The sequence below is a fragment of the Triturus cristatus genome, chromosome 5_2, assembly GCF_964204655.1.
Source record: "Triturus cristatus chromosome 5_2, aTriCri1.1, whole genome shotgun sequence".
Classification (NCBI taxonomy): Eukaryota; Metazoa; Chordata; class Amphibia; order Caudata; family Salamandridae; genus Triturus; species Triturus cristatus.
In genome coordinates this window covers 334694507-334718942 of record NC_140588.1, presented here as the reverse complement: position 1 = coordinate 334718942, position 24436 = coordinate 334694507, and the positions used below count along the sequence as shown (strand labels likewise).

The window sequence follows — 24436 nt, the reverse complement described above, 5'->3', positions numbered from 1 at the left end:
CCTGGGACCCTTGTAATAAAAGTTTTTCCATAGGGCATTTCCCAGAGACTTTTTTAACCCATAAACACATTTCACATAGCACGCCACTTTCTGCTCAATATCCTGCTCCGCTGTAAATTCAGGCGTTGTAGCACACCTTTGTTTAAAGTTAGACAAAGAAGTGTGCACATTGATTGAAAGACAGGACCACCCACAGGAAAGGCAAAATCCTTTACCCAAAAGGCAGACTAGAGGAAATAGAAAAAATACCACATGGTTCAGGTGAACTAACCCCTGACTGGCCGGCTGTTGTGAAGATTACTGAAAGCCTGGCTGCTATTTGCAATCTATAGGAGCCCCCTTTTGGATGAATTCCAAATAAACATACACGTGTGAACAAATACTATGGATTAGGTCAATTAACTAGAGGGTACTAGGCATGTAATTGTCAGGCAAATGCCTTTTAAGGTATACCCCCACTAAATCACGTGTAGTATATTACATAACACTAATAATGGGTCCAGTACATTGACCTAACACAATTATAGTGATAATATACATATTTCGACGATGTAGTGGTAGATAATGTACAGGATTTTATATTACTGTAGGTGATATGTGTGTACCTTGTAATAGTGTCTTAGAACTACCTATGCACGTGTGTTCCAAATAAATGTTACATGGTGCGAAACGTAAGTGTGTGAATTATATAGCTATATAAGAATTGTGAAATGCTTGTACTTGGTTCCCATTGTCGAAAAACGTGTGCACTGAGTACAATATTAGTGTAACGTGTTCATGCAGAGTGTTTTGATAAAGTTTCTATTTAATAGATAAAAGGCAACATGCCATTTGAAAAAGAGATTAATTTTGAAAACACTCTTTGATATCTGATGCAGCCTTCTGAATATTTAATATTATATTTCCCAAATAGATTAATAATTTTGTCTTCTGTTTTTTCTAGGTTTACAACAGAATACAGAACATATTTCCAAAGAGAGCGAAACATGGATTAAGCCACATCCTCCCTCTATTCACAGCACAAGAAATAAAGAACTTACAATATCGAAATAAACCACTGCAAAACACAAACTTAATTTGAGTTGGGACAGACTTTAAGAACGTAATCAGTGACCGAGTAACTACTCAGAAGTTATTTTTAAAAAGTCTGTTTTCATCACTGAGGTCTGCTTTGCCGATCCCATGACTTCTACGGAAAAAAATACTACTGACTTTGAAGAATAAGAATGACACTGGAAGTGAACCTGCCAAGAATTTCATAATTTGGATTGCAAAAAAGTATAAATGCATTTTTTTAAAGCAGGAGCATACCTTTCATTGGTGCCGTAGGTGCAGTGGCAACAGAGCACAGATGCTGAACCCTGATTATTGCTGTATTTCACAGTTCAAAAATTAGCTAGGGGACCATTTCCTTCCCTGCAGTTGGGCTCATGACACACTAGCTGCACCACAGTTTGAAAGTCCTCCAGTAAAACAATTCATGTCATGGTATCTGTGCCTTACAAAGCTATTAGCAGATCCTGGGGAATGTGCCCCACAAAAGTGATATCCTTTTACTTGCGCTCTTTGCTTGTTTAGAATGACACCAGATTCAACCAGGACCAGTTCATGCTGTCACTGGCTGGTGTGGCATCAACTTCACTCATGCCATTCAACCAAGGATAGATTGTGGTGCCACGTCCATGGTGCACCACTTAATTTTTTACCCTCAATTAGGTAGAATGTAGTGGCATATATCTGCTTGTCTTGCCCTTGTCTCTAATTTTATAGGACTTTCATTATCCCACTTCTGACATTGGCTTTGGCATCAACTCGAGTTTTTCGCTGAGCTTTTCTCTGAATTGATTTAAACTATTTCTGTTTTTTACAAGAGGTTGCGACCTACATTTGTTGCGAATCTGAAGTTCAAATTGTCTTAAAGTTCAGGTAATCTGCAGAATCTACAAGGATTCCATATTGCCCACTAAAGAACAGAATCCTTGGTCTCACTGACTATCAAATAATTGCACAGAATACCTAAATTAAGTCATTTTGTGAAGGAGAATGAAGAATCATAGGCATTTCTTTTCATTATGCATGGCACAATATCCTAGTAAAGATGGCATCATATAGTGGGTGCGTCAATGGCCTTCACCATTGTGTTGTGCACCATTAAAGCTGGTGGTACTGGTCTACTGAAAGATTGTACTGATCTCCACAATGAAGGAATAGCCTCTCCTATCACAGGGAGATACGAGTCAGGTATATAACAGGGAGGAAGAGGGGATAGGGATTTTTCCATACGCTAATTATTTAGGAAATTGTAAAATATCTAGAAAATGTTTTAAATGATACAATATTAATTTGCTATAATGGCACCATTAGTTGGGTGTTTATATGGACATCAGAGTCGTATACACAATGTCAGTCTCTCTGGTCTGGCCTCCTTGGCCCACCAAATCCAGCTAGGTTGTTCGAATATCTGCAATGAATAAATATGAAGAAAATGTATAAATAATGAATTTCAGTGGCTAATATTTCCATAGCATTTCGAAAACCAAACTTGATTTTATTATTCATTGACATATTAAACTCAGTTCCACACAGTCTATCACCTCAGAATAACAGTCTATCACCTTAATCACTAGTCTACCTTCGAATATCTATGGAATGTGGTGAAAACATACCTATGACATTCGATTAAAAAAATGAAGTCAGTTAACTCCCAATAGGTAACTATAACATAATCTTCAGTACAGGATGGGAGTTTAGCAGATTAGAGGGGATAGAGAGAGGATATTTTGTTGTTTGGAGACTGAATTACTTAAGAAAATATATATGAACTTCTTACTACAACATGAAAAAATTCAACCTCTCATTGAACCTTTCTGCGTTTTGCAGTGGATGTCAACTTTGAGCTAAAACATGATCCCAGAAAAAGGTAGACTTGAAACATTATCATTCGGAATGAAAGTCTGACACCTTAACCACTCAGTCACCAGTGACTCTCTTTTGAAGTTGATAAATACATACCTATGACTTTCAGTCTAATCAGTGAGCTTCCATAGGTGCCTATATCATCATCATTAATACAGGACAGAGAGTTTTGAAGAGAGAAGGATGAGAGAGAGAAGATAGTTATTGTCTGGGGCCTCAAATACTTTAGACCATATATATAAATTTGTTAGCGCAAGATGAAAAATACTAACCTATGAATGAACCTTCATACCTTTTGTAATGAGGCTCCACTTTGAGCAAAAGCATGCTGTAGCAAAATGGGGTCTGCCCATTTAGTCTGCCTGATTTCTTGCCTTTTTATCACCTGGTCTTTTACCTTTACTGTGGGTGAGTCTCACTACGTGTGTCTCTGCCATGGTAACTACATGGTAAATGGACTGCACTTGACTGGTTACACATAGACAGGTGTGCTCACGAATGTGCACTTGTATGCGAGGTGCGTATGTGAGAGTCCCATTGTGCCCAGCTCAATAATTGCGCACAGGTAGCCTTGAACAAGAGGGCACTATGCAAGGTTTGATGTTGACCTGGGGTAACCCTTACAATATTAACAGGCACTCCTAGGTAAGGTCAGTAGGCTTTACTGGTTCATCTGCAGTGTCCCTGTATTATACACAAAAGGGACAATTTGCCGTAACGTGCAGTCCCGCATCCATTAAGCCTACAAAGTCCAGTAAGGTGTCAAACTTGGGTGAAACATGTGTACCAAGTTTGACTATGCAAGTCCCAAAAATCTACATGTGCTCCTTAAGGTCATCCAGAACTGTCAGATTTATCTGGCTCAGGATCCTGTTCCAGGCTTTTTGTCACCCTCCTGGACCAAGTTAATTTCTCTGCTCCCCAGCAGAGGGTTCCCCTCACAATAAGAGCAATTAACAGTGCTTCACTCATTTCCTGAGGAGGGAGGGGTGGGGAGTAAAATCTGCACCTGTTAACTAGTTGTCATATTGTACCAGGGTTGGGACAGCCCAGTCCCACTGAAAAAAGGAGGAGCCCAAACCTCTGAAGCCAACACAGGAGTGAGGCTCCCGTTTGATTTGAAGTTTTGATGGCAAATTCCCTGGCAGCGATGTCAGCTAGGAATAGAGTTGAGGTCCCCGAGGAGATTTGCGCAGAGACTAATTGACAGTGTCATATTGGATTGTCCCAGCATGCTGTGCAGGAAGAGTGGGACAGGGGTGGAAGGGGAATTGGCCAGGGATGCTTGGAATCTGGAATTTCCACCCCACTTAAATGCTCATGCCCAAGAGAGTTCGTCACTGGAATTGGACGGCAGCACCATGGACAGCTAGAAGAACAAGCCTCCTTATGCCTTAGTGAACTAAGTACTTTGCCTACAGCTGGCCCTAGAACAGTGGATCTCTCCAGGAGCATTGAGCCTGGTTCCCTTATGCACCCAAAGGGCCAGTAGGATGAGGATAAAGGCTTCTGTGCCCCAGCAGGAGGAGATGAGCACCGGAGACAAAGCAAAGGAGAAACGCTGGTGCAGAGAGCCAGTGGAACCAGCTCCCAACAAAGGTGCCACATTAAAGACCAGGAGGCCTGCTGAAAAGATCCCTCAGCTCGAGCAACTGAGCATTTGAGGTTCCACTGCAAGTCTTCAAAATAAACCCAGGGCGGGCAAGGCAGTGGGGATCAGCAAAAGTTTCATTAATTCTTTAAGAGCCAAGGAGGTGGCGTATGTGGGACCCCCTCCCCAGAGCTCGGCAGGGCCCAGGGACCTTTTCCCCTGGTTCAGCGTATGCAAAGAAGGAGCCCAGGACCACATCTCTGGGCCCCTAAGAAAGGAGGAAGGAGGAGAAGTATCATCGAGCCACACCACAATAGATGGAAGGGGCCTAGAAACCCTTCCCCGGGCCCGATGAAGGAAGAAAGAGGGGGAGCACCACTGCAGCCCCACAACAAAAAGATGGGGCTCAGAACCCCATTCCCAGGCCCTGATGAGGGATCACAAGGGGGGCACTGTCACAACCCCCCCTCCCCCCACACAAATGCTGTAAACTCACCCCATTGTCTGTGTCTGTGGGGAGACGGGCAGGTCACCCTGCCCACTTAGAGCAGACAGGGAAAATCCAGTTGCTGGTCCCATGCCAGTAGTGATAGGCACTTCTAAGGTTGAAACCTTTTTTCTACAGCCTGGGAGTACAGGGACATCTAGTGGTTGGTCTTTAGTCTCCATATTTTGTGGCCTAAAGTGTTTGAAGGCAGACAGAAACACGTTATTTTGATTAGAATGCTGTATTTGAAAGATGTACTGCTGACAGCAATTTTTCATAAATTTTGCAAGTCTTTATTGATAATAATAGTTGCAGATAACACATGGTTATTGATGACAGTGAGATAGGGAATGTTTTCTAAAATTAGGCCTGCTTTATTAAAAGTGATGCCCTTCTATATAATAATGAGCTATCTGGTATCGGAGGGGGTACTGTGATTTATGGGAATCATGACTAATTAGGGGTCAAATGTGATTTCAGAGCATCACCAAGGTATTTCCACCTACCTTCTGTATATATATATATATATTACTGCATAGTACGGAGTAGAGTGTGTATGATAAATGTACTCTTCCAAAGAAAAGGCACAGACTCAACAATCACTTAGTAAGTTTTATAATTGCGCGCCAGCCAGTGGTGATTACTAGCTCATACCACCTCCCCTGAGTAGGCCGTGACCTGCTCTGCTATAGTGAGAGAGTCCAGCGCTATAATGTGTTGCTTGGTTCTCAATTAGGGCGTAATTGTGGAGTTATGACTTGCACAAGCCTCACATTCTGCAAAACTAACAGCTTGGTTTCCTTGCACATGCCCATGTAGACCGTAAACATGTAACCACTATCCTTCATAAGAAGAATCTAACAGCTTAGCTACTAGGCCAACTCTGATACTCGATGGAAGGTGGTGAAAACATATCTATGACATGTAATCCAAAACTTCTAGTCAGTTAGCTCCCAAAGGGTAACTATAACATCATCTTCAGTACAGGACAGGGAGTGTTTAGGTGTGGTAAAGAATGAGAGAGGAGAGAAGTATATTTGAGAAAATAGTTATACACATGTTAAAAAAAGATGAAAAGATTGACCTTTCCTTGATGCTGATAATTTTTTAATGGAGCTGATTTTTACGAAAATATATGCCAATGGATACAGGAAGTCTTGAAACAATAGGCTTCAGACTGAAAATCTGGGACCTTAAACACTAGGCCACCTGTGACTCTCTCTTAAAAATTACACATTTTCTATGAGATTTTATCCAAAACATCTAGTCAGCTTCTAGATGTGACTATAACATCATCATCAGTACAGCAAACATGCTATCGAGGAGTGGCAGAGGGAGAGAGAGTAAATATTTTGTTTTCTTTGGGTCCTACAATACTTGGGAAAATACATAGAAACCTGTTACTTACACATGAAAAAACTTAACCTGTCATAGAACCTTGATGTTTTTTGTAATTGAGCTTAACTTTGAGCAAAAACATGATCATAGAGAAAGGAAAACTTGAATCATTATCTTGCCAAATGAGATTCTGTAACTTTAGCGACTCACCAGCAACCCTTTATTAAAGTTGATGAAAATAAAACCTATGGCATTCCATCCAAAACTTCTAGTCAGTGAGCTTCCACAGGTGACTATAATATCATCTTCAGTACATGAAAAAGAGTTTTGGGGAGTGGAGGAGGAAGAGAGAGAGAATATATTTTATTATTTGGTGACTGAAATACTTAAGAAAAAACATATGAATTTCTTAATATAGCCTTAACTGAACCTGGATGCTGTTTGTAATGGAGCTAAACATTGAGCAAAAACATGGTCATTGAAAGAAAGAAAGACTTGAAACATTATCCTACAGAATGAGAGTATTGACCTTAACAACTAGACCACCAGTGACACTCTATTGAACTTGATGAAAACATCCTTATGACATGTGATCCAAACATTCTAGTCAGTGAGCTTCCCTGGGTGGTTATACCATCATCTTCAATAAAGGACACATCATTTTGAGGAGTGGAGGAAGGAGAGAGAGACAAAATATTGTATTTGGATACTGAAAATGTAGAAAGAAGTTCTTACTACAATATGAAAAATATAACCTTTCATTGAATTTAAATTGATATCTAATGGATCTCAACTTTGAACAAAAACAAGATCACAAAGACTTGAAACATTATCATTCAGAACGAAAATCTGGTACTGTAACCACTAGGCCACCAGTGATTATCTTTTGAAGGTGAAGACAACATACCTATGTCTTTGAATCTACTAATTCCAATCAGTGATGTTCCATAGGTGACTATAACATAATCGTCTGTACTGGACAGAGAGTTTTGACGAGTGGAGAAGAGAGAGAGAGAGAGGTGTAATTTGTTTTTGGGGCCCGAAATATTTAAGAATATATATATAAACTTGATAGCGCAAGAGGAAAAATATTATATTTTAAATGATCCTTTAAACCTATTGCAATGGAGCTCACTTTTGAGCAAAAACATTTCCATGGGGTCAGGAAGAATTGAACAACTATAATTCATAAGATGAGTCTAGCACCTGTGTCTGTTTTTTTCTTATTTCTTCAGTACCCATGTATAAAGTTATGTCAAAGAACGAAGTCGCTGCCTACCTGGTATCCTCTTAAAAAAGAGTCGCTGCATGACAAGTATGTGTGTGTATATATTTATTCCCACAGTTTCTTATGTGCACATCTAGGTGATGGGTCTTTGGAATTCTATTCCTTCACCATTTTCTTTTCCTCGGGTGATTGCTTCTTATCACGGGCCAATATGAGCCTTTAACGTCTTCATTCTCAGTAATAGCTCCTTCCACCTCCTGAAAGAAATTGCTAATTTAAATGACGATTATAAATTATTCATTGAGGTTCTTTATACCCACAGACCTACGGCTGTCAAAATTGATTGTGTAACTATACCTTTTGAGGCTGGACACCTAACTAGGCCTTGAAGCCTTGGTTTTTTGAAAGACCACCTAAGCACGCCCTGAAGAAGGAGCCTTTAAAAGCAACTTATGTGCTCCGAAACGCGCGTTGGCGCTGGTCTCATGTCTATATTGTACAACTCATGGTTTTAACCGTTATTAGACTGTTGTTTATTTTTTGTGTTTTTCAGGCCTACTGTCTTGAATGCTTTTGAATGTTCTTGAATCTATGTTGTATATATGTTTTTTAGATGTATTGTCTATATATTGTTAAGGTTAGTTACAATTTTGTTTCAATATTGTGACGCTATATGTATATGTCGCCCAAAAAAATAATGAAAAAATGAACAAAATGAGTTAATAAATGAAATAACATTGTTTTGTACACCGTTGTCTATGGTTGCTGTTAATACTTGTGGACATATTGCCTTTTTGAAAGACAAGCGTAGGAAGCCCTGTTTTTTGTATGAGTCTAGCACCTTACCCCTAGGCTGCCTGTGATTCTATTTGGAATGAGGTGACAACATACCTATGACTTTTGATCCAACAATTCTAGTCCCATTGTGTAACTGTGATATCGCCTTCGGTATAGGACAGGGAATTTTGACGAGCAGACGATAGAGAGAGAAAAAGAAGACATTTGTTATTTTGGACCTGAAATACTAGGAAAATGTATCAAATTGTTAGTAAGACATGAACAAAACTTAATCTTTCATTGAACCTTAATACTTTGTTCTAATGGAGCTCAATTTTGAACAAAATCATGGTAATAGAGAAAGGAAGACTTGAACCACTATCTTTCCGAATGAAAGCCTGTAACCTTAACAACTAGGCCACCGGTGTCCCTCTAGTGTGGTTGATGAAAACATATCTATGACATTCGATCCATAAATTCTAGTCAGTGAGCTTCCATAGGTGGCTATAACATCATCTTCAATACAGGAAGCAGCATTTTGAGGAGTGATGGAGGGAGAGAGAGAGACAATATTTGTTATTTGGGGCCTGAAATGCTTAGGAAAATACACATAAATTTGTTACCAAGACATGATGTTAGGAAATGGGGTATTTTATATGGTGTGGTTGTGCAACCTCACAGTGCAATACATTTACCAATCCCTTAAGGACCAGTAGGTTTCGTTAAACCTTCAGCTCAACCCTGGGGAGCTGTGGCTCTGAGCAGCAAGGCTTACACAAAGGAACACATGTAAAGCATTTAAACAGCACGAAAACAATTGGAGAAGAAATCGACAAGACACTCAAGAAATCTGACACCAATTTATAAAAATAGACTGTATTTTATCTAGTTTTAGGCACCACAGCAAAAACAATCCACTACAGGATTTTTGGAGATATAGATTTTACAAGTTATTGCAAATCAAAGCATTTCACTCAATGGTGAACAAGCATTAGCAAATTCAATGAATTTGACACTTGGTGACTTATTCACCAGAAGGTTGGGTTAGTTGTATTGTAGTTGCTTAAAGCCACTTAGGTGACCATCTCCAGTAGACAGCCAGTCAGGAAGACCAGCAAGAATAAGTTACCTCCACAGATGAAGCAGTCTCCAAGGCAGATCTAGGCACTTTATCCCCTTTACAATGGATTCCCATGGAAGTGGTCCTAATGCAAGGATACTCAAGGATGCTGTGGATGTGGTGTTGCCAACAGGGATCTTCCTGCAGCTACCCCTCAGTCCACGAAGGGGGTGAGGTAGTCCCAGGGTCGACGTCCCTCAAAGTCATCTTGGTGCTAGTAGAATTCTGGCTGCCACTGGACTACCAGTCACCTGATAGCGCAGTGACAGCCAAATCCTTCCCGGGGCAATAACTCGGCTTCTGGGTGACCAAACTGAACTCCAATTTATTTTGTGGGCTCATCAAACTCGGTGCAACTTTGAGCATTGGGTCCTCATCTCTGGTGCTGCATGGCAGCAGTAGGCTGCGGTCTGAAGATTCCTGGCTACCAATGTGCCCCAGCAGGCTTCTCAGCTCTTGTGGCCCTGTGCTGTTAACAGGAGGTCAGCTAATTTACCCATGGAGTCTCATTGCTTTGGCTGGGATCTGGAGGTGACTTCTCCACAAGCAGAGCAAAGCAGGTATAGCCCCTCTTCTTTGCTAGCCACCATGCAGTCCATGCTGGTGCAGCCTCTACTTGCTGGTTCCACGGTGCAGCAATGCAGTCCATCTTCAATCCTTCTTCCAGTCTAGTCGAGATCCGAGTTCTATGTGGGTGCCCTATTTATGCTGAGAAAATGCCCTCAGGGTAGGATGCTGTTGGTAGCCAATGGGCTACCAGGTTCCCTCCTTCCTGATGATCACTTCTTGTGAAGGTTGGAATCTGGCTATTCCAAGATGCACCATTCTGCCCACTCTCAAAGTGGCGGAACCACTCTCTCGGGGTCCCTAGTCCAAACCAGAAGCCTGGCTTCCAACGGGGCTAAATGGCCCAGAAAAACCAGTTTGACAACAGATTTTCCCTCCTTTCTGGGTGCCAGCTAGGCTGCCAAAACAATGTGGCTGCCTCCTCCCAAATGTTCCTCATTTGCTCTGCAAAGACTGCTTCAGCTTTGAAGCTCGTCTTTTGGGTCAAAACCCATGTGGTTTCCTGTAGGAGGGAGGTAACACCTCTCTCCAGTGCAGGCCCCTATTGTCTTCCTTCCTGGGAGTCATTAGCACGTCTCCCTAAGAGGGTAGAAAGCTGTCTTGCGCTCAAGCTCCTTGTGTAACCTTTGCTGCAATACCTGGGGTGACCACCTAACTTACATGCCCAAGGAGGAGTAGAGGGAGGGAGAGAGAGAGAAGATATTTGCTATTTGGGGCCAGAAGTATTTAAGAAAAATATATACACTACTTACTACAACATTAAAAAGGTAACCTTCCTGTGAAGCTTGATACTTTTAAAATGGAGATCACACTTGAAAAAAGATATGGATAGGTTTAAAGGAAGACTTGAATAGTTAAGCTTTAGGCTAAGTATCTGAGACATTAATCACTAGACCAAGAGTGGCTCTCTTGAAATGGATGAAAATATATATGACATTTAATCCAACACTTCTAGTCAGCTAGCTTCTAGAGGTGACTGTAACATAATGGTCAGTACATGGCACAGGAGTGGAGGAGGAAGAGAGAGTACACATTTTGTTATTTGGGGCCTAAAATTCTAAGAAAAGTATATATAAACTTATTATTAAAACATGAAAAAACGTAACCTTTCATTGAACCTTGATGCATTTTCTAATGGAGCTCAACTTTCAGCAAAAACATATTTGTTGAGATATGAAGACTTGAACCATTATTCTTCAGAAGGGGAGCCTAGAACCTTAACCACTAAGCAACCAGCAAACATTTGTTAAGTTTGATGAATGCCTACCTATGACATTTGATACAAAATTACTAGCCAGCAAACTTCTAAAGGTGGCTATAACTTAATCTACACAATAGGAAAGATGGTTTTTAGCAATGGAGGTGTGAAAGAGATAGAGAACATATATGTTATCTGAAATACTTAGGAAAATATATATAAACTTGGTAGTATAAGGTGAAAAATATTAACATTTGAATGAACCTTGATACCTTCTTTTGTTGTGGAGCTCAGCTTTGGGCAAAAACATGCCAGTAGAAACAGGATAAAAGGAAAAACTAACCTTCAGAATGAAGGTGCAGCACTTTTATGACTAGACTACCCGTAAACCCTTATGGTGGGTAGTGAAAACATACGTCTTACTACAACATGAAATAATGTAACCTGTCATTGAACCTTTATACTTTTTGTAATGGATCTTAACTTTGAGCGAAAACATGTTTATAGCGAGAGAAAGTCTTGAACTATTATCTTTCAGCAGGAGAAGCTGGGACCTTAATTGCCAGGCCACCAGTGATCCTCTAGTGACGATGAGAAAAACATACCTTTGACATTTGATGCAAAATATTTAGTCAGTGAGCTTCCATAAGTGGCTATAACTTCACCTTCAGCACAGGACACAGCGGTTTGAGAAGTGGAGTAGGGAAAAAGAACATATTTTGTTATTTGAACAAGGAAATAGTTTTTAGAATATATGTGAACTCCCTACAACAACATGAAAAAATAACCTTTCATTGAACCTTGATACTTTTTGCAATAAAGCTCAACTTTTAGCAAAAACATGGTAATCATGAAAGAAACACTTGAGGTATTATCCTTTCAAAATGAAAGCCTGAGACCTTAATCACCAGCCTACCAGTGCTTCACTGCTGGAGTTAAGGAATACATACCCATGCGATTTGATCCAAAAATTCTAGTCAGTGAGCTTCCATCGGTGACTTTAACATAATCTTCAGTATAGGACATAATGTTTTTAGGGGAGGAGGCATGAGAGAGAGACAAAATATATTTGTTATTTTAGGCTTGAAAACCCTTAGAAACTTCTTAGTGAAATGTGAAAAATATTAACCTTTGAATGGACGTTCATATCTTCTTTTGTACTGGAGCTCAGTTTTGAGCAAAAACATGCTCATGGAGACATGAAGAATTGAACAACTAACCTTTAGAAGGAGAAAGTGTAGCACCTTAACCACTAGGCTACCTGTAATACCCTAGAGAAGGAGGCGAAAACACCTATGACATTTAATCCAAAAAGTCTAGTCAGTTAACACCCAGTGGCTAACTATAACATCATTTTCAGTACAGGACTGGGAGTTTTAAGGAGTGTGGGGGAGAGAGAAAAAGAGTGAGAACATATTTGTTAATTGGGCCCTGAAATACTTAGGTGAAAAAATCTTTTTTTTATAGATATATCTCTGCCTGCAGATATTTTGCATTGGTTTTACGATAATTCGCAGATGCCCGTGCCAACATTAAAGCTCTGATTGGCTGGACACAATCTGAACAGAAAGCTGCGGCCACCATTTTATCATCCGGGAACAGGTCCTGGGGCTGAAAATGTGTATGAAAGCCCACATAAGGGGTCAGGGTGGAGATACTCTGACCCCATGTTTGAGAAATGGGTGTGTTAGTGACACAAGTTATGTGTCCAAAACTTTTTTTTTCTTCACGGTCGATATTCGTGACGACAACGCAACCACCAGTGTGGCCCCCCGTATACAATCGCAGGGAAATCGTGAATATTGTGGCGACATTGTGAATATTAGTGGAAACATTTAAAATATACATATATATATATATAAATATGTATGTATGTATATATATATATATATATATATATATATATATATATATATACACACACACACACACCCTCACTGGTCACTGTCACACACTCATGTATGCACTCAGAAAACACATACACCCATTACCATACCCCCTCACACACTTAATATCCAGTCACATACCCACTCAAATACTTATGCACTCACTCACATACCCATTCAGGTACTTATGCACCCACATACAGACTCAGGGGCCGATTCTGATCCGGGTCGGAAGGGCACTGAACGCGATCCGGCCGGAAAAACTACGAGCCGTAAGCGTGTTTCCGCAAAACTTGTACAGCTGTACGAGCGAGCAAGTACGATGCGAGCTAACCGTGGAGTGCAATGGATGTGATTCACGACCGAGCCAGTACGATGCATGCGTCAGGCAGCCTGTGCAAGCCAGAGTGTCCAGCTTGCAAATCGTCCGGGTGGTTGCCTTTGGGGGTCCGCGTCGGACCCCCTGTCACCCGCAGCCCTACGACTCGGACACAGGGGGAAACCCAAGGGTCTCCCCAACACAGGCATGTACGGTGCGGATGGCACCGAGGCGTACCCACTGTAGGGGGCGCATTTGTGTAAGACATACCCATTCAGTCAATGGGAGCCCATGTACGCGTCGTACGACCGGCTCCCATTGACTTCTATGGGAGTCCGACCGAACCGAGTCCGACAGCATACGGCCGCATCGTACTTGCTCGGTCGGACTGCAGGACTCCGGCTCAGTCAGAAAACACTCCGGATCCGGCTCGGTCGGAGTCAGTGGCGGTGCGTCCATTGGGGGCGTTGCCCCCCCGCCCGACGACAGCTCCCTCGGCGTCTCTGAACTTAGTTTACTTAAGTTCAGATCGCCGAGGGAGAACTGAAAATCATGTCAGTCAGCATGACGTAGGACTGCCCACCCCCTTCAGAGTCTGAAGGGGGTGGGCGGTCCGGCGTCATGTTGACTGACATGCATTGTCAGTCTCAGACCAGCCAGGGACAGGCAGCAGCAAGTGCGCATGAGTGGGGAAGGTGAGCGAATTTTCACCCGTGCCCAGTCATGCGCACTTGCGTTTCCACTGGCTTGTGCATGCCCATTAGGAGCCCCTCGGTCTCCTAATGGGCAGGCGGCGGGCAAAGAGCAGCCGTGCCCTAAGCCAATCCTGGCGCTGCAGCAGCGCCAGGATTGGCTGAGGGGTTGTCACTCCCTCCAGTCCTATTCCAAGAGGCGCCATTGCCAACGCGGACCAGGAGCAGAGAGAGGCGGTCAGGTAAGTTTTTCATTTTTTAAATTTTCTCCCACGGCCCCCCACCCCCGCGACTACTGCGAGCCGCGACTGCCCGCAGGAGAGGCCGTTTTAGCAAAATTCGAATTTCTATCTCGCTCCACAGCCTAGGTTTTTCCCACTTTTCTTCACCCTCGCCATGTCTTTGAGGTTACTAAACGGAAATGAACGGGTTGGGCCCTTCGCAGACAGAGCAGCTCACAATGCCTTTCTCGTGGCTGGCCTGTAAATGCTCCGAGTTTACATTTCACCGCTAAGTGCGAACGCCCTGGTGAGACTGTGCTGGGCTGACGGATCCGCTAAATGGGCGCCTGTCCTTTGCCTCCTCTTCCTCAGATGTCACGAGAACTCCCAGGCTCAGACAGATGGCTGCTGGTTTACTTGTGTGCGTGGGAGAGAGCAACTTCCACATGTGAATTTTTACCTTTTGGTAGCAATTAGTTTGTTGTATAAATTAACATTAAGTGAACCGTTCTCCAGGCATTGTTTGTAATTATCTTCTCTGAGCCTCCGAGTTGTGTAAAGAAATAGGGGGAAAAACGCATGGGGAGAGCCGGCTCCTTATTTTAACAAGCAGAACAATCTATCATTAGCCAGAATGGAACACCAATTATTGCTGTGTAGCCAATAGAAGGGGGTCTTTGAAATGGCAGGAAGGAAAGGCGAAAATGCGCATTTCTAAATGCAGTCGAATTGGTGTGATGCGCCCCTTTATTAAATAAGTCGAGAACATAAAGGGCTGGCGCATTTATATTACGGAGAGTTGTGACCCTCCCCAAAACAACAACCCGCTCCCCTCCCGCCGGCGGTAACCCCAAACCTCCCCCCCCCCCAGTATTGTGAGCCGGAACTGCGTGTGTGGCAGCCAGGCAAGATCCCGCGCTCTTGACCCTCGCCCCTGAAGCACTTCACTCCTATCGTATTGTCTATCGGCAATAAGAACAGAGGAGTGTTAATGGTTTTCAATTTGTGATCTTTAGTTTCTGGCATTAAATATTTATGGCGATAAGTCGCCGGGTTCAGGGTTTTACAGGCGTCTTAACACATCTGAAGGCGGGAGTCCTCGCTGGGTTATTTAGAGACCTAGGTGCCGATTACGATCCGGTAAAAACCGGGTACGAACCGTCGGTCGGAGCGTTTTCTCCGTCCGACTTGTACCTGGTTGTAAAACTTTACAAACATGGAATTACGATTCGCACGGAAACACCATTTCCGTACGAATCGTAAAAAACACCGACCAACGAAAATATACGTACAAATGTGATCCGGGAATGCTGCGACGTGACGTCGGGATGCTTTCAGGCAGCGTTTCACGACCCAGGAAGTACGATTCGAACCGACAGCAGTCCGGACGGCAATATTTTCACGGCACCCAAAAAGTGCCGGAAAAGCGAAGTACGGCGCGAAACGACCAGAATAGGTGGCACGGTACGCGCCGACCCCCCCCAGCCCCCGTACGTTCGAGTCGAACCCCCCACCCAGCCCCCGGACGTACGTGTCGAACCCCCGTGTATGTACACCCGTGTACGTGTCGAACCCCCGTGTATGTACACCCGTGTACGTGTCGAACCCCCCTGTGTACGTGTCAAACCCCCCGTGTATGTACACCCGTGTACGTGTCGAACCCCCCGTGTACGTGTTGAACCCCCCGTGTATGTACACCCGTGTATGTGTCGAACCCCCCGTGTACGTGTCGAACCCCCCCATGTATGTACACCCGTGGGGGTATGCACCGTACATACACGGGTGGGGGTACGACTCGAACGTACACAGGTGTACATACACGGGGGGTTCAACACCTACACGGGTGTACATACATGGGGGGGTTCGACACGTACACGGGGGGTTTGACACGTACACGGGTGTACATACACGAGGGGATTTGACACGTACACGGGTGTACATACACGGGGGGGTTCAACACGTACACGGGGGGGTTCGACACGTACACGGGTGTACATACACGGGGGGTTCAACACGTACACGGGTGTACATACACGGGGGGGTTCGACACGTACACGGGTGTACATACACGGGGGGTTTGACACGTACACGGGGGTTCGACACGTACAGGGGTGTACATACACGGGGGGTTCGACACGTACACAGGTGTACATACACGGGGGTTCGACACGTACACGGGGGGGTTCGACACGTACATGGGTGTACATACACGGGGGTTCGACACGTACACGGGTGTACATACACGGGGGGGTTCGACACGTACACGGGGGGTTTGACACGTACACGGGTGTACATACACGGGGGGTTCGACACGTACACAGGTGTACATACACGGGGGTTCGACACGTACACGGGGGGGTTCGACACGTACACGGGTGTACATACACGGGGGTTCGACACGTACACGGGTGTACATACACGGGGGGTTCGACACGTACACAGGTGTACATACACGGGGGGTTCGACACGTACACGGGGGGTTTGACACGTACACAGGTGTACATACACCGGGGGGTTCGACACGTACGTACGGGGGCTGGGTGGGGGGTTCGACTCAAACGTACGGGGGCTGGGTGGGGGGTTCGACTCGAACGTACGGGGGCTGGGGGGGTATGCGGGCACATGTCTCCATGGTTGCTATGGGAGTTCGGTGCGGACGGTGTTTTTTCCATACGGTTGTAACATCGGACGCACGGGATGGATCGTAATTCCACGGTCGGACTTCACTTTTCACATTTGTACGGTAAATCGTCCGTGGACGTGTCGGACACATTTTCCGACCCGAGGACGTGTGGGGAATAATTCCCAATGCGATTCGTATGGACTTTTTACCATGCGAATCGTAATTGGCAGTTTGTATGGCACTTGTACGATTCGTACGGTAAAAAGACCGGATACGAGTCGTACGGGGAATTTTTTTACCGGATCGTGATCGGCACCCTAACTTCGGAGCCTTTTTGTGCAGTTTATCCTCGACCCCTCCGCCCAGAATTCGTGTCCAGACCAGGATGCGAGGCTGATAGATTTTCATTAAACATACTCTTTTTATTACTCGCTAAATATTACTTTTAGTTTTAAAGTATTATTAAAAGACATTAGCATAAGAAGTGCAAGTGCTGCGCTCTTTCCTCGACCTTGCGCTCTGTCTCTGTGGAGCTGAACATGAGGGGGTGGAGGCGGGGGCTGGGCAGAGGTACGAGTCCCCCCCCCCCTCAAGACGTATTTATAGTTAGTGAATGTACAATGTAATTTTATTCCTGGTCAGTGATGCAAATTGTTAGCAACAGGGCAGCAACCGGGCAGCTCATGCAGGTGGTCCGAGATTAGTGCTCAAAGAACCCCGGAGATAGTTAAAAGTCTATTGTGTCTCACAACAGCAGCTTTTCACTGACCTATGTGTGCAGCCACCCCTGGGTTGCAGGCTCGCCTCTGCGTGTTTACCTCGCAGTTGCATCTGTTTAGATTGTGGAGCCGCTTGTCCTGTGAAGGTGCAGCGTGCACCTTGCACTGCCTGATGGAGAGGGTGTGACCTCTACCGGAGTCTCTTCTGAAAGAAGACCACTGGTGCTGGTGTTGCTGTAGGAGTGCAGTATTCCAGGGGTCTCTGAGCGTGGCGCTAGGCCGGAGGTATTTGTTTCCTTTTAAAATACGCTATGTGGCTTTACATTATTCACTTTTCCATGCTTTTTTTGCAGCAAGTCGTTTTGCTCTTCAAACATATTTTCTGTGTTTCAATAAAACTTATGTGGAGTCACGAGCCTTGTTTGAACTGACCAGTATTAATAGCTCCTCTCTGTATGTATGTACTATTATTTGCAAGAGCCAGGCAGGCAGCTAAAGTTATCAGGCCAGACCTAAAAAAAATTGATTAAAAAAGTAGCCTGAGGTCTGGACAGAAATGCATGCTTTGCTGAATGCTGTGTGTTGCTTTAAACGACTCTTAGCACCTCAGTTTATTTGATTGCGCAGATCCACGGAGTCCATTAGTGTAGGCAAATCCATTGCATGAACGCCCTGGCCACTTCCATTTATCAGGGTTTATTAATCTGCTCATACCTGATAACTTGGGAGCCTCTGTTGGCGAAGTGGGATGGCTTTTCTACTGAGAATTTTGGGAAACAATAACATGGGACGCCTTTGCTGTTATATGCAGGCATTTTTTACACAGAGTACTATTTGAAATGCATTCATATTTTCTGCACTTTATTTTTTAAAATGGTGTTTCTTGCATGAAAACAGAAAATTAATTTAAGGAAATAGTGTCATCATATTGATGTACAGCACTGCACAGTCAATGAATGTATTTATTGTATAGTTAAAACCATTACAAGTGTATACTATCAGTGTGTTAAAAAATTAATATGGGTAAATGATAACATTAGCATAAGCGAAGATTGTCCTCTATAGCTCATAAAAATTGACAATTTCTTAAATGATAAATACTAAATCATATTGCTTCGTTAACCTTCCTGCTTCCTCAAATTTTTCAAAATTTAGGTTGTTCAGGCTCGCTTCCTACGCTCGCTCGCTCGCCGCAGTGCAGTACGGCAATACTTTTTTGCCCCACCAATTTCAAATGTCACCAGCCGCCACTGGTCGGAGTGCTTTCCGACCCGGGTCGGAATCGGCACCTCACTTGGAGAGTGACGCACCCATGTACAGACCCACTCAGAGACTCATGCACCCACTTAGAGACTCAGTCATAGACTCATGCATAGAGTCTCATACCTACTTAGAGACTCTTACACCCACTCACAGAGCCAACTGGGCACACATGCACCCATTCACAGACCCACTTAGTCACTTGCATACCCTCTCACAGACCAACACAGAGATGTAAGCACCCAGTCACTCATACACTCAGAGACTCACACACACACTCGCAGTCCCACTCAGAGATCCACTGACCCACTCTCAGAACCACCCAGACACTCACGCTCCCAGTAATAGACCCTCTGAGAGACTCATGTACTTGGTGGCGATCTGCCCACCAACACACCCCGCCGGACGGCCTTTTACCCCCCGCCACATTAGCATTGCTTGCCTGGCAGAAAAGGCCCATAATATGGTGGCAGTGCCTTGCAGGCACCACCATCCATATTATGATGTGGGCAGTGTTATGCCTTTCCATGGCGGAGACTCTGCCAGGCATGCTGCAATCACATTGGGGGCCCATTGTGGCCCTTTGTGGGGTGCTGCAATTGAGGGGTACCCATGGTACCCCCCTACATTGGCAAACAGAAGGTGGCAGGCACCGCGCGGTGCCTGTCACATTGTGCATGCCAATGCACGACATGCATTTCCTACATTGTGGCGGGTGCTGCTCACAGCACCGCACGCCACAATGTTGGATATGCGGGATGCGACCGCCAGGATGGCGGTCGCATCCTAATTGGCGGTGTGGTCCACCGCACCACTGGCGGCCAGTCCCTGCACCGCTAGGGTGACAGGCGGACTGGGGTCCGCCCGCTATCCTAATGGACCCCTTAGTCACAGACCCACTCAGACACTCATGCACCCACTCACTGACCCACTGAGACACCCACTTAGACACTCATGTATCCACTCACAGATCCAATCAGGCAGTTATATACTACCTTACAAGTGCACAAAGCCACGTATGCGGCTTCTCACAGATTGACTGAGAGTTATGCAACGAACCACAGACCCATTGAGACACTGATGCACCCACTCATAGATGCACTGAGACAGTCACGCAGTTTGTTGCAGGATCATTCATAGACTGATGCAACGTGTTACAGATTCACTGAAATAGTTATTCAGTGAATAAAAGACTTACTGATACAGTGATGCATGCAGTTATAGATTACACTGAAAAGGTTATGCACTGTGTTATAGAGATATTAAGTGAATTGTACATGCTGTTAAACAGTCATTTAGATAGTAATGTGTTTAGTCTGTTGGTCATAATCCATTTTGCAGGTATAAGTTTTGAATGGGGTGGAGGCTATTAAATGTCTGCATCTGTTTTGTCATTTCGCTGCGTATTGGCGGTGAAAACAGAAAATCGGTTTAAATGGTTGTTTTTATACAAACACCATACAAAAATATGACTTTAAACAGTGCAGTAATAAACTCTTAGGGGCCGATTATGATGCGGCCTGTAAAGGCTCCGACCGTTTAGGGCCGTATCGTAATGGGCTGCTTGGTTTATTTTCCAGTCACATCATTATGATGGAGGCAGCCGGAGAGCCCGTCCACCAGTCGGAAGCCGGCTAGTAATCTCAAAGGCAGGCCTTTCCGCCTTTGAGATTACGATGCACGGTTTCTGACATGGTTTCCATACCAGCCTGTCTGACATGGAAACCATGTCAGAAATCGTATTTGGGGGACCCAGCAGGGCCCCTTTTGGTGCATGGCCTCCGATTGGAAGCCGAGGGGGCACCTATGGTGCCCCCCTGTTGATCCCTGCACCATCTGGCATGCTCCTTGTGGGGCCCGCCACAGGGTGCAGAGATGAACTGCAATGCACAGCACCTCCCTTTCCTGCACTGCATCTCCTGAACTGCACCTCCCTTTCCTCAATGGGAGCTTGTGTTACGGTCATTTACGACCGTAACACAGGCTCCCATTGAGAAAAGGGAGCATGTGACCGAACAGTGTTCCCACGGATACGGGCCCCCATATCCGTTTCTGCCTGCCGTTTTGCTGAGGTTTTACCGATACAGAACGACCGGCCGAAAAAGGGATTCTGGGACTACAGGGAGGTCCGACAGGCGGTTGGATAAAGACTGCCTGTCGGGACCGAGGCGGTCCGTGTTTCCGACCACCACCCGTCCAGGAACCATTGTAATAGGGTGGCTGGAGATCCCTGTTACAATGTCCGAGGGACCCCAACCAACAGCCTGTCGGTGGCGGTCCCTCAGCCCTCGTAATCAGGCCCAGTGTTGTTTAAAATATAATTTTAAAATTATTATGGGCCGATCATGATGGCGGTAAGACCACCACAGTCAGGCCATCTGTGGCGGTCCCACCGCCATCAGCCCATGCAGGACCGCCCACTGCATTAGGATGGTGAGCGGGCGAACAGACCGTCCGCCAGGCATACGACGGTCTCAAGGAGCCTGTTGGACAGTCTGCAATCCCTACAATGGTGGCGGTGCCTGCTCAGGCACTGCCGTAGGGATTACAATGTCCCTTTCCACTGGCCGTTTCATGGCAGTGAACCTGCCATGAAAAGGATGGCGGTAAGTGACCTTGGGGACCCCTAGCGGGCCCGCCTCCCCTCCCTGGCCCTCTGCCATGGGCCCTGGAATGCATGGTGCCTGCCACATAGTGCAGGGATGTTTACAAACATGCCTCGTAGCATTGAGGCTTGTGCTGCAGCCCATTTTATGGGCCGCAGCACAAGCCTCAATGCTACGAGGCATGTTTCCGATCGCCTCCACCGCGGTCGGATGGTAATCTGTCTGCCGGTCCTGTTCCCGACAGGATGGCGGTTGGACTCTTGTCCGACCACCATCATAATCGGGCCCTATAATTTTTAGTATATACTTTAAAAGTATATTACATCATTTTTTTTTTGATTATTGTTTGTTTCTTACTATATTAGTTACATTTTTTATAATTATAAAATGTTATTTAATTACATTTTGGGTTTTTTAGTGCTTTAGCAGGTTGTGGATTTATAGGGGTATAGGGTGAGAAGTAATTTAATTATAATAAATTAATAATTATTACTTTTTAATTAATATTATTTATTTAATTGATGTTTAATTTTGTTAATTGTGTTATTTGTTTTAATGCAAATGTTTTTTGTGGGTTATGGTGTTTATAGGGGTGATGGGTGGCAAGAAATTTATTTTTTATTAATTAATAATTTGTTGTAAATTAAAATTAATTGGTAATTAATTATGCTAATGGTGTAATTTTTTATTTTTCAAGGTGCAGTTTGAGGAGTTATAGGGTTAAAGTGCGGGAAGTCATTTATTGTTAATTTATTAATAATTAGTTGTTAATATGAATTGATCATTAATTATGTTGATTGTGTAATTAAATGTTTTTTAGTTTGGGTTTTGGGGTTTATAGGGGTAAAGGGTGGGGAGTAAATTATTTTATTATATTTGTTAATTACATGTTAAATAATAAAACTTATTTAATTGTAAATTATTTTATTTAATTGTGTTATAAAATATTTTTAGTTTAATTTTAGTTGGGGGTTGTGAGGTTTATAGGGGTAAAGGATGAGAAGTTAACTAATTTGAATGAATTTATATTTAGTTTTTCATAAATAATATTTGTTTAATTGATAATAATTATGTTAATGGTGCAAGTAATTCTTTTTAAATGTAGATGTAGGTTGTGTGTTTTGTAGGGCTTTGGGGTGGGAAGTAAATTAATTTGACATTTTTATTATTAAATATATTTGTATTTTTTATTCAACATATATTTTAATTTATTTACTTTTTTAAATTATTTTCATTTTGTTTAAGATATTTTATTTGTTTTTAATGTTGCACTGACTGGAGTGGGAATAGTAAATTTGACCCCTTTGTAATCCAACACTTACCCTACTGTTGCACTGACTAAAGTAGGAATAGTACATTTTGCCCCTCGGCAATCCAACACTTTCCCTACTGTTGCACTGACTGAAGTGGGAATAATAAATTTTTGCCCTCTGCAACCCAACATTTTCCCTACTGTTGCACTAACTGGTGTGGGAATAGTAAATGTTACCCCTCCACAATCCAACACTTTTCCTACTGTTGCACTCACTAGAGTGGGAATATTCGCTTTTTGTTTTTGTTAATTATAATATTTATTGTTGTGTTAATTGTACTGGCGATAGCAAATTGTAGTATTTTCCAATGTTCTATTTTGATTAATTTTATATTTATTGTAGTTAGAGTAGTAAATCTTATTTTTGTGTGATGTAGAACATTTTGTTACTGTTGTGTTGTGTTGTGTTAGGTGGGAGCACTTATTTTTATATTTATTTCGTATAAAAAAATGTAAGTAGTGGGAAATGTATGGGTATTTATTTTATTTTTTAATAATGTATTTTATGTTGTCATTTATATAATGATATGTTTGATTTATTATAATGATAAGATTTAAAAATGTCAATTAAATTGTAAAAAATATGTGTTGTTCAATTTTTATTTTAAATTAAATTGTTCTGCTATTTTACAATATATATAGGCAGTCGATATTTTTGTATCCTATATTTTTCCATCAAAATTTTTTACATCGATATTTTTGAGGCCGATATTCTGTCAGTGAACCGCAAGGGACAACAAGTAAAAGCAAAGTTAAGGAGTTAGAAAGTAAAGCAAAGGGGTCAGCTAGTGATTTAGAAGTGGGAATAAACAATTTTAGAGTTTCTATTAAGGGAAGTACATGGATTAAAGTTAGTGCATGTGCCTTGGACAAGAGCTAATTTTATGTTTTTACTACAAATTTTCTCAAATTGTGAGAGGAGCCTGAAGAGCGGTATAAGAAAGTTCATAGGCTGACTGCAATTTCACGAATGCTGTGAACTGATTTGCATTTATTCTTTGAAACTGTAGATCCTAGTGGCTTGTGGTCAGAATGTCAGGTTGCTATTGCTTGGCCATCTGAAGAACCCGCTAGGGATGCTCCTAATAATGCTACTTCAGAGGAGCTGGATAACAAATATAGACAGGGGATTGAACATTTGAAAGACAAGGTGCCTCAAAAGGGTATCAATTGGGCAAACATTTTGAGAACTTCACAGGAGATGAAAAATCAGTGCACTCATACTGTTAAAGACTTATATACGTATTTGCAAGAGGCAAAGAAGAGTCAATGATCCTGAGAAAGATGGTGTCAGTGGTTTTGTTTCTGTCTTTGTTATGGTCCTGTGATCAGAGCTGAGTATTCATATAGGCAAAGTGAAGCTGTGCTGGCAGATAGGGTATAGATGAGATTTTGTAGCTGGCCAAACGCAGTAGTGACTGGTTTGATGCAAAGCAGAGAGAAGGAGAAATTGATGGTTGTCCAGACAAAGCAGTCAGTCTGTGGGTTCTGGTTTGGGTTGTGTGCAGTCAGGAAATGCTGGAATAAATGGGATGACTCAAATGCAAAGTTTGAGAATGGGAAATGGAACAATGCA

The 24436-nt window shown here is 43.3% G+C and overlaps 1 protein-coding gene across 1 annotated transcript in view; it reads left to right on the top strand.

Moving 5' to 3' along the window:
* Window positions 1–8307, top strand: part of CD83 (CD83 molecule) — a 290744-nt gene extending 282437 nt beyond the window's left edge. The window contains exon 7 of the mRNA XM_085607099.1: window positions 944–8307. Within this exon, the coding sequence (XP_085463225.1) occupies window positions 944–1081 (138 nt within the window). The 3' untranslated portion in view covers window positions 1082–8307. The remainder of the gene's footprint in view (window positions 1–943) is intronic.
* The last annotated feature ends 16129 nt before the right edge of the window (window positions 8308–24436 follow it).